Genomic DNA, 11,943 nt, shown 5'->3' with positions numbered 1-11,943 from the left:
TGCTTTTTCTGTTGTTAGGTCTCTCCTAAATCCAAATTGCTCTTTGACTAATATGTTGTTAGAATTTAAGTGTTCAAGTAGTCTATTATACATAACTTTTTCAAAGACTTTTGAGAATGAAGTCAATATGGATATTGGTCTGTAATTAGATATGCATTTTCTCTCTCCTTTTTTAAAAAGTGGTTTCATTATAGCGTATTTTAAGCGTTGAGGAAAAGTACCTGATGATAAAGATTTATTACATAGATGATTCAAGGGTGAACTGATGTAAACAGAGCTTGCTTTAAGTAATTTGGTAGAGATTTCATCATCATTCTCCTCAGCAACTCATTCTCAGGCACTCTCAGTTTATGTTCTTCCACAAATGTGAGAGACCAATTTTTATACCCATATAAAACTACAATTGAATTTATACTTCTGTATGTTTTAGTCTGTACATTTATAGGTAGCAGAAAGTAAGATAGACTGCAAACTGAATGGGTAGCAAGCATTTCCCTATTTCCATTTACTCTTAACTTCCCCACAAATGTGTAATGAAATAAATATTAAGCAGTCCCTGACAAAGGCAGGAGTCTCCACATTCAAGCAATACAAGCAATACAATATACAAAGCAACAGGAAGTAAGTAGTGCCATAATGTTTAAAGTTGTGTGTTGAGGTTATGCGAGTGAAATGTGCTCATTTCTGTAGCTGCTTCTTTGAAAAGTAATGCGAAACTTGTGAGCAAGTGTGTGTATATGTGTGCACGTGATATTCTCAGTCATGATGTCTTGTTTTTTTTCTTTAGTACATTATTTTACGGTTCTTTCTGTATTTGGGCTATATAGCCATGGAATGTAAGGATGACAGTGGATACTGAAAGTCAGATTGCAACTGACATATGACAAAGCCAGAAACATGAAAGGTGGATAAATCTATAAAATAAAGAAAACCAGACCAGAAAACATAGAACTAAACAGAATGGAACATCACAGCAACTAGTTCTGAACAATACGACTGCTCCACAAGGAAATTAAATAGGAGTAGAAATAAAACAAACTGGACCACAACCGAAACAATACTCATAGATAATTGCATATTGTAGCATCACAATTACAGTGATGGACACCGACATGAATAGTATTTATGTATGAGACAGTTAAACATGACATAATGAACAACATTTTAATTCATCATATGAGTGTATTTTATAACTTAAAAACATTTATTGTTTTTATATTGCTTTATTTTGTTATAGACACCTTTATGTACATCTAAGGAACCCATTTAATATAAAACGTTTATTCCGATTTTAATATATTTGCAAGAATGGTATTAATTTTAACTAAATACTGAATATATTAACTATGTGTAAAGTCAGATACATTGGCAGTAGTTGTTATATTGTAATACATGAACTCATATGAAATGCAATTCAGTAGTTTGTGAACAGTTGTTAGTGCATTCTGCCTGATGACTTCTTCATAAGCAGAAACATGTAGCACACTGCCATACCATTAAGCCCAATAAACTCATTATACACAGTAATTGCGAGTGAGAGTTTAATAATTGTTGTGATGAGAGGGAAAAATAATAAAGAAATATAAGTTGACACAACAGGATGCACTCCTTGAAGATGATTATCCTTGCCCTACAGATTCAGGTTTCACAACATTGGTTCAGCTGCTTAGGCTATATAATATCAAATGGGAGTTAACAATGATGATGAAAGATAGGTAAGGATTTGTAAGGAGGTAGTCGTGGAAATGTGAAGATACTATCTGGCTTTTAATGAGAAAATCAAAAGAAATCTAACTCGTATGAGCAGGATACCCTTCAAATATAAATAAAATATTTTATTTGTAACATTGCAGTAAGATGCTTATAGATACATATGCCCCTGGGTGTGCTGTGAAAGAGTTAGTGCCACTCTGTTATGGAAATTGTTGCAAGAACAAAGAGTGGTAGATGGATTGTGTTAACCCTTCAGGACAAGGCAGTATCCATACGTACCTCCTGCTTTAATAATAAATTTCTCTGAATTATGTCCACAGATGCATGTATGTGTTTCTTGTTATCCTCAGAACAAACGGGGATAATTTTCTAAACAGCTTTACCTGATTTACTTTGTAATGGAAATATTTTTTTCTGTGATATTTTTAATATTACATAAATTAATTTCACTTTCACACTACCCTTATTAAAAGGACGAGAGGGCGAAGTCTGGGAACTTTCTAACAAGATGATGTTCTTTCTTTCCACACAACAATTTGTATCTCACTTATCCCATAACTTTCACCTACTTTTCTGCAACGCTTTCTTTCCTATATCTTTCTAAAATATCATGATTACTCACGAATATGAATAATACTGTGCTTGCATATGTCATCTGAAATTGTTGGTTTCTAATTCAACGCGCAGAGAAAATAACCTTTGTACGCCAGATCTGCAAAAGCTTTCAAAATAAAATAATGACTCAGATACGGACTAACATTAGGGCTCGTATATTGAAATGTTGGACTGCTGGCTAAAACAAAGTTTAAATCTGGAAGGTCCTCCAACTGGCCAGCTTGATGAAGTTTTTCCATGATTTTCCTTGGTTCCAAGAAAACTGTTTGAGGTTTTATTCAAATTCAACGTTTTACCTTTTGCTTCACATGCATCTCCCACCCCTCACTGTTAACACTAAACTTTCACCCAGAAGCAACCCTTTGAACGTTGGTATTAGAATTCCAATCATATGCAGTAAAGGTCATGTTCAAATTTTCTGTTGTGCTCAAGACAACATTCACTTCCTATCCCTTTACCTCCTTCATTTCCCAATGCTTTATCTCTACCAGAAGGACTATTTTTTTTACCTCATTTAATATGTAGCATCTCTCACTACTCCTCCCCAACTTTCTCTTCTGTCTCTTCAGGCTTCAATGGACTGAACTCCTAAAATATGTTATTACATGCCTGAATATATCATTAGGCCAGCGATGGAGAGATATGAGAGCCACGTTGAGTCCTGCCTTCACATCCAGCAAGATGAAGACAATGTTTGTTTTACTGTCAGAATGTTGCCAAAATTTTGTACATTTCCTGGAGCAATGCTACCAGCAGACACAACAGAACGAATGCAAGATAGAGAAAGGTAAGCTAAATAGCCCCTAAATTTATTTCCAAGTGAAAAAATAGTTTTATGAGGGTATTTCTCTCAGCATATCTATCTCTATTGAACCATTTGGCCAATATCAACTCTCCTCATGCTCATCTTTAACTCTTTATAGGACAGTGGTTATTATATGTACCATCTGCTTTAACATTAAAAACTCACCAATCTGCTGAATGTGTATTTCGTGTTTCATAACTGAGAGTAATTATTTCCCTACATTTCATTAACCAGTCCAGTTTTATAACTGAGATACAGCTTGTTCCCTGAGAGTTAGAAACTTAATTTTAAAATAATGCTGGGGAAAAAGCAGTGCTTCAAAGACATAAGATTTGTGTATGTGTAAAATGCAGTACAGAAATTGTTGCATATTTATAAGTTTTGATGTGAATTCAATATTTATAATTTGATTAAACATTTACTCTTTCTATCAATATAGACAGGACCATTTGCATATAGCAATTCAGAATCACAGGTGTGTTGGTTAGAAAGGACTGATAAGCTAGATGCTTGCATTTGTGAAATTGTTTTACCATCAGTCCAGTTGGTCTCAAAAAATGGCATGCCTTCATGGATCATATGGCTGTCAGATAGTGGTATTCTGAAGAGTATGATGTTTGGGAAAGTGGATCTCTTTTTCATCCTCAGGTGAGGGGGTGGGAGGCACATGAACTGTTGACTCCGTTATAAAGAGCTAACATCAGTTACTCAGTAAGTCTTTAGTGTTTCTAAGAAAATCATATGATGGACAAAGTCCAAAAACCCAGCAATCCCGAGTGTCATACACCATCATCAGAGCCCATTTGAATCTAATTATCTTAGGAATTCACTATCAGAGTGATTTACAGAACCTGAATGTACAGAATTGAAATATCTTTGGTTACTACATACTCTGGAACATCTGAAGGCATTTTTACCATTTTAAGAACGAAACAGTACGTGCGGACGAAGGAACCATAGCTGGATGCTAGCTCATCAGTGCAACAGCCTTTTTATTTGTACAACCTATACAGCTCTGTTTTGATAATTCAATAAACCACTCACTGTCTCTTTGCTCCCAAACTTTGTATTTTTATTTTGTGAGCACACTGTGAACGTTTAAATACTACTACTGCTGCTGCTGCTGCATGGATGGAATACATAACTGGGAGGTAATGGCTATCCAACTGTCCCTTTATGCATCTTAATATTTCATCTTCATGTATCTATGAAATATAGTATGTGGAGACCTATACCAAAGGTTAACAGTCAAACTTAATTTGGGCCATATTTAATTTGAAAACTAAATTGAATTCTTCAGATTTTGTATTGGCATTTGACATAAATATAGATGTCATTAAGGTCACAAATTATATTTGTAATGTTTTTTGATATGGTTAATGCACAACAAAATTAACATGAAAGTAATTTCTGACTCTGTGCTGTGTGATGTCTTTAGATTAGCTGTGTAACAATAGTTTTGTATCTTCAGTGTATGAACCTCGAAACTAATGAGACACACAAAAAGAGGATCATGCTTTGATGACATATGCACTACTGGTGATGTATTTCTGTCTGCATAGAAGGTGATTTGCTGATTGTAGAGATGAAGGACTTCTACACAAGATACACTAATGACGTGATTGCTACAGCAGCTTTTGGAATTGGTGTTGACTCTTTAAAACAGCCAACAAATGAGTTTTATATGATGGGACAAGATCTAACATATTTGGGCGGTTTTCGTGCCATCAAATGGTTGGCTTATATGGCAGTGCCCAAACTGATACAGGTTAGTACAGTTATAATCACTGCGTTTTTCCCTCTTTGAACCTGTGAAAACATGAAGGTAAGATAATGTAGGTGTCATGTATTCATCAAGCCTACGATCATATGATTGTATGATCACCATTCCGTTTTACTCCCATCCATACTAAATAGCAGCGCTACTAAATTTAACCGCAGTGAGCTAGGTAAACTCACCAATCTATCGCTAAGGCATTCAGTGGGGATGTAATTTATCGACAGTTTATCCTGTTATTGCCAAACAGTGTGAAATTTTTATTTAAATTCAAATGTATGTGGTAGAATGGTTACTGAATGAAGAACACTAAATAAGGGTAATTAGAATTATAAGGCCACCCCGCACTCATTACAGAAGGAAGTGTAATATGTAAAGGGAAATGTTAGTATGTGTGTGTGAGGGAGAGGTTGATTCATGGGTCTCCTATGTGTGGTGTCACAGTAGTGCCAGAGTTTCTTCTGTTACCAACAGTAGACAGTTATCTGGTTCACAGTAGTGCCAGAGTTTTTCTGTTACCGACAGGAGACAGTTATCCGGTTCACAGTAGTGCCAGAGTTTCTTCTGTTACCAACAGTAGACAGTTATCCGGTTCACAGTAGCGCCAGAGTTTCTTCTTTTACCGACACTAGACAGTTATCCAGTTCACAGTAGCTGATACATACATGTAGAGGATTGATCTAATTAGAGCTGACACTTATCCATTTTTCTTTATCATCAATCTAATCGGTGTTGACACTTGTAAATGTTCATTTCTTGTACCTTTAAAAATGTAACATAAATAATGTATTAATTTCTGAGAACTTCAGATTTACTAAGGTCTAGTTTCTGTGGGGAGATCCGTTGATAGGATACGACTAATGGAAGACACAATCCTAGTGCGTGTGCAACGGTGAACTGGAAAGTGTGTTGTTCTTATATCTGCTATTGCAGTTTCTTGTTACTTTATTGTGATTAAGATTCTTGTTGTCTGTAGTTAGTGTTATAGTTTAGCATATATTTTCTTCTGTAGAGCCCTCCAAATTAACGAATAACTAACAAAACTGGCCACATATCCACATTCAGATATATAGTACAATAGAATATAAGCCTGAAGATTGAATAAACTGATGTTTTTAAGTATTGAGTCACCTGAAGATGACCAAGTAATAATAGTCGAAACATGCAATGAATAAAAAATAAAAATTAAATATTTGTGTTATGATATCAATATTTACGTTTGTAATAAATATAGTGAAATGCAGAAACCAAAGTTTCTGTTACTCGTAGAAAACTGACCATCGCTAGGGCACACCGAACACTGAGCCATGGTACCACGAACACTTAAACCGCTTCCATTTATATGCACTACATTCCTTTCATCAAAGGGCCGTGCCATAGCTCAAGTGGTTAGTCGCTGGCTTCCCACCGCGGAGGCCCCGGTTCGATCCCGGGTCTGGTCAAGTGGGATTTGTGGTGGACAAGGTGGCGCTGGGGCAGGTTTTCTCCGAGTACTTCGGTTTCTCCTGCCAATCTTCATTCCACCAAATTCTTCATCATCATAATCACCCGGGGCAGGCTACAATAGGCCAATCAGTGGCCGCCGTGCCAAGTGGACCCAGTTGGACTCCACCCCCCACTAAGCAATTCTTTTTTATTTCCTTTCATCATTATTTATTTAATGGTGTTTTCGTTTTAGCGTAATGACAACTTATATTCTTATGTGGTCGAAATATTTAACATAACAAAATTCCATCAATGTTATTTACAGTGTTGCAAAGCTGTTTGCTTTCTGTTCAGAAACTGCGCATTAGTTTGATGCCAGCACATATCACAAAGTTCTTCAGATCTCTGGTACTTGATACAATTGCCACACGAGAGCGAGAAGGAATTGTGAGACCAGATATGTTACAGCTGCTTATGCAGGCCAAAGAAGGCACTCTACATGAAGATAACTCTGCTGTCAATAAGAAAATGAGTAAGCCTTGCTATATATTCTATTGTATTTGTAGTGATTTTTAACCGTATTAAGCGAGGGAAGTGAAATGGTGTCATTAGGCTGGAATTTCAGCGGTTAACTGGATGTTTTCATGTTTGGTTCGTCACTTCATTTTAAGGGATGGACAGTGATGAAACTAATTTTACAAGCTGTAAGAATAAGAAATCCCTTAAAATGTTTTATATTTTTAACACCAGATCTTCGATAAAGAATTTTATAAACATTTTAAAAAGCAGATCACTTCATTGTGAACACTAGCTCTTGAATAAATAATTTGATAACGTGTTGATAAAGGCAACTGAAAATATTGATGCTGTGAACACCAAGTTTTAAAATGATAGAGAAAAATAGTCACTCTACAAACAAACAGATGGAGTACACTCACCTATATTTCAGCCAAAGAGTGATAATTTGTTTTATCAGCAAGCATCTCACAAAGAGCAAGATATATAAGAATCTAATTGTGGTTTTAGTTCTGTTTAATTTAACTAAGCATTTATACTCCAAAATGGCAGACTTTTCATACAAATATACAGAGAGTTTTTTTTTTTTGAACGGTTCACATCTTTGCACTTCACAGCGACCGGAGCGTCGCTTCCTGCAGGCAATTATGTCGATCACTCAGCATGCCTGATGGCCTATTCCTTTTGCAGTTAAAGGAAGTAATTAACTTGTGGACCGCTCGATGTCATTTAGTTACACGGTGAGCAGTACGGTTCATACGTGGGAGTTTGTTTATGATTAGTCAGCAGTAGGCAGCAGTTTTCAGCCCCATTAGCCATTTGTTCTTAGCGACAGTGAGCAGTGTGCTACGTCATGGTGTGGCGTACTTTAAAGCAACATGTATTTGAAAGACAGGGTCTGCTGGAAAGTGTCGGCGAAAATTTCGACGTAAATTTCTTGATGAAAAAGTTCCCAGCAAACAATTCACAATTTGGTGAATAAACTTAGAACAACGGGACTCTTATTAGAAAAGAAACAAAAGCATAAGCGCTGAGTGCCTGCTGAAGAGAAGTTAGATGACTCAGAGGCCAGACTAGGTCAAGAGACCTGATTATCAAATTCTAGTGCAAGGACGGCAGCACAATTGCTGAACCTTAGATTCTATAAAACAACAGTAATCCACGTTTTGCAATGGTGCCATTCAGCTGGCTGTGTTCAGTTTTGAAGTTCGTTTCTACAGTCTATCATCGAAGGTGACATCGATCTGCAATTCATCTTCTTTCCTGATGAAGCGTGTTTTCACTTGCAGAGATACATAAATACGCATAATAATCGCTACTGATGTTTACACAATCCACATCTAACCCACCAAGTCCTGTTCCATCCAGTGAAAATTGGTGTCTAGTGTGCTGTAGGTGCAAGAAGGACTGTTGGATCTGTGTTTCTTTAACGATAAAATTAATTGTGAAATACAGTATATGTACATGCCATTCTCAGGCAGTTCCTTCCAGAAGAAGAGAAGACTCTATGGATGGTTTCAGCAAGATTCAGCTACTGCTCATACTGCATGTGTGTCTGATGTCTTCGGGGCAGAATTATCAGCAGTGATATTTGGCTAGCAAATTCATGTGATCTTAAACAATGCGGTTTTTTTCTTCTGGGATTGTTTGAAGGGCAAAGTTTACAATAGTATCTCCCAAACGGAAGAGGAACGAAAACAAAATATTTATAGGAAAATTGCAAATATTCCTACGGAACAGCTTCAAGGGGTAACTCAGAATCTCTTCTGACGATACAAGGAATGTCTGCATGTAGAGGGATAGCATTTTCAACACCTCCTGTGATCTGTGAGCAAAGGGAAGAACTTCCCTTCATTCTGAACTTAGCGTAGTGGTTAAGGCACTATGCTACAAGCTGGAAGGTCGCGGGTTCAAGTCCCGATGAGGTCATTCGATATTTTTCAATTGACCTGGTCCTTCCAGCCGCACTATGGCCCTGGGGTTCACTCAGCCTCTAACAGAAATGAGTACCAGGAATTAATTAAATAATTTTCCTGGGGAGTAAAGCACAGCCGGCGCGTAAGGCTGAGCCGATTGTGTAGATAATGTCGAACCCTCAACGTCTCACAACCCTATGGGCCTTCACGGCCTGGTACAGGGATAGCTTTACTTTTTATTTTACTTTATCGGCCTGAAGATAAGGGCAGCACCAAATCCCGGAATGCATTAGTATTGAATTTATCTCAATAGCTGACAGTGACATAATTACGGTGCTGTGATGAGTCATATTCATATCTTTATTTGTTCCAGAAATCCATATTTGGCGATAGAACAAGTCAAGTTTTATCATATACAAGTCAACAATATTATAATTCTTAGCTACATACACAAATTGTGTACACATCATATCGTACAACTGTACAACTGTACAACTGTAAAAATGAGATACAACACAACAAATCTGCATACAAAATTTCTATTACAAGAATAAGCACTGTATCCAAAGTTATAAAAATTAAGTGAAAACAAGATCTTTATCATTTCAACAGACAAAGAGATACTCAACTTACTTACTTACTCATGGAACTGAGCCCTTCTGGAGGACCCGCCATTTCTGTAGCTACTCAAAAATTTCCCAGCATTTTATGGAACCCGAAAGTTCATTACTGTGTTCACAAGAGCCCTCCACTTGTCCCTATCCTGAGCAACATCAATCCAATCCATACCATTCCATCATATCACTCTAAGATCCATTTGAATATTGTTCACCCACATACTCCTTGATCTTCCCAGTGGTCTCTTTCCTTCTGACTTTCCCAGCAATATCCTATATGCATTCCTGTTCTGCCCCATTCGTGCTACATGCCCTGCCCACCTCATCCTCCTTGACTTGATCATTCTAATTATACTTGGAGAAGACTATAATTTATGAAGCTCATCATGCAGTTTTCTGCAACCTCCTGTTGCTTCATCCCTCTGCGGTCCAAATATTCTCACCCTGTCCTCAAACACCTTCAGTCTCTGTTCCTTCCTTAATGTCAGAGACCAAGTTTCACACCTATATACATAACCACAGGCAAAATTATAGTTTTGTATATTCTAATTTTTATGCTTTTGGACAGCAGATGAGAAGACAGAAAGTTCTGGACTGAATGGTAGCAAACATTACCTGACTTCACTCGCCTCTTAATTTCCTCCTGAATCGAGTTTTGATTTATTATCGTTGTTCCCAAATATCTGAACTGTGCCACATTTTCAAAACATCGGTTTCCTTACGCTATGTCATGATTTTGCCCTGCATTTTGGTGACGAGACAGCAACATATACTTGGTTTTATGAGACACTCAAACATATTAAAAATTAAAAAAAAAAACACACAAAATCCCCAAAAGAATAGAAAGAGTGATTAAATATAAAGGATTTTAAATAAATTAAAATTATGAATGAGGTGTCTGTTCTAGGTGTCAGCGAAATGCAGTGGAAAGGACAAGGTGAAATAAGAAGCGGTGATTATACAGTGTATTATTCCGGAGGTGAACGGGCTGAAAGAGGTGTGGCAATAGTGGTGCATAAAAGTGTAGTGAGGAGTGTTGTTAAGAAGATTGCTTGTAATGACAGAATTATTGCTCTGAAGTTAAAGGCGGAACCGGTAGATATACTGATTATACAAGTGTACATGCCAACATCAGAGTATGAAGATGATGAAGTGGAAAAAGTGTATGACACAATTGAAGAAATTCTTCAGGAAGATGGAAGAGGAGACACAAACAGCATCATATTGGGAGACTGGAACAGCATTGTTGGAGATGAACCATATCAGAATATTGTTGGATCACATGGACTAGGAAGACGGAATCACAGGGGTCAAATGCTTATTGACTTTTGTGAACGAAATGGATTGATTGTTACCAACACTTGGTTCAAGAAGCCAAAGAGAAGAATTTACACATGGAAGGCACCTGGGGATTGGAAGAGGCATCAGCTGGACTACATCCTTGTGAAACATTGATTCAGAAACAGTGTGGAGGATGTGAAGACGCTGCCTGGGGCAGATATTGACTCTGACCACAACTTACTGGTTGCCAAGATCGGAACCAGGTTGAAAAAATTATAATATTTCAAAAGCGCAGACCTAGATGGGATTTGGAGAAGCTATATGCTCAAAGACAAAGCATGCAAGAGACTCTAGAAGAGAAACTCGGTGCAATTGAAGGTGAAAGCGGAAATGCTGAAGCGCAGTGGAACGATATAAAAGAATGCATGTTAGATACTATCAGTGATTTGGTAGGTAAAGTTGAGAAGATAGCAAGAAAACCATGGGTTACACAGGAGATGATGAGTAAAATGGAGGAGCGAAGGAAATGGAAGAATGTCAACAATGAAGAAGGCAGGAGGAAATACAGGAGACTGAGGAATGAATTGAAAAGAGCCACGGACAGGGCCAAAAATGAAGAACTTGAGAAGATATATAATGAGATTATAGAATTTCAAAGAACATGACGTTATAATTTGATGTACATGAAGACAAAAGAACTAGGATGGAAAGAGAATCATGGGATTCAAAATATTTTCATCGAAGACTCCCAGGGGAATAGAATAGTAGATCAGAGGAAAGTGCTGAAAATTTGGGAAAATTATATTACAGAACTATATGATCAGCCTAATCGGCCAGAAACCTTAGAAGCTGAACCGGAAGAAGAAGTAGATACAGACGAGAAAGGACCATATGTTTTACAAAGTGAGGTGGAATAAGCTATCAAGGAAATGAGGAAAGGAAAAGCTACAGGAGATGATGATGTACCTAGAGATGTGCTCAAGTTACTGGGAGAAGGTGGTTTGAAAACACTGACAAAACTAATGAACACCATATATGAAAGTGGAGAGTGGCCCAAGGACTTTACAGAAGTTACAATGATTGCCTTAAAGAAAAAGACAAAAGCTACAAAATGCAGCGACCATCGCACAATAAGTCTTATTGCACATACAGCAAAGATAGTAGCAAAGATACTTAAAAGAAGAATTGAAAGGAAAATAGAGGACCTACTTGGAGAAGATCAGTTTGAAGAGGAAAAGGAACCAGGGATGCAATTGGGATGATGAGAATTATAGCGGA

General features: G+C 37.2%; 1 protein-coding gene across 2 annotated transcripts in view; it reads left to right on the top strand.

The window, feature by feature from the left end:
* LOC111871915 (cytochrome P450 9e2) overlaps positions 1-11,943 on the top strand; it is a 63,976-nt gene that overhangs the window by 48,286 nt on the left and 3,747 nt on the right. The window contains exons 3-5 of one of the 2 annotated variants that reach the window (XM_023865319.2): positions 2,954-3,115; positions 4,717-4,901; positions 6,690-6,867. In XM_023865319.2, coding sequence (XP_023721087.1) covers positions 2,954-3,115; positions 4,717-4,901; positions 6,690-6,867 — 525 coding nt within the window. Of the gene's footprint in view, positions 1-2,953; positions 3,116-4,695; positions 4,902-6,689; positions 6,868-11,943 lie in introns of both variants that reach the window. The other variant, XM_023865318.2, reaches the window with a different exon arrangement.

This window comes from Cryptotermes secundus, unplaced genomic scaffold (genome assembly GCF_002891405.2).
Source record: "Cryptotermes secundus unplaced genomic scaffold, Csec_1.0 scaffold1780, whole genome shotgun sequence".
In the NCBI taxonomy this organism is placed as follows: Eukaryota; Metazoa; Arthropoda; class Insecta; order Blattodea; family Kalotermitidae; genus Cryptotermes; species Cryptotermes secundus.
This window is presented reverse-complemented; position numbering and strand designations above follow the sequence as displayed.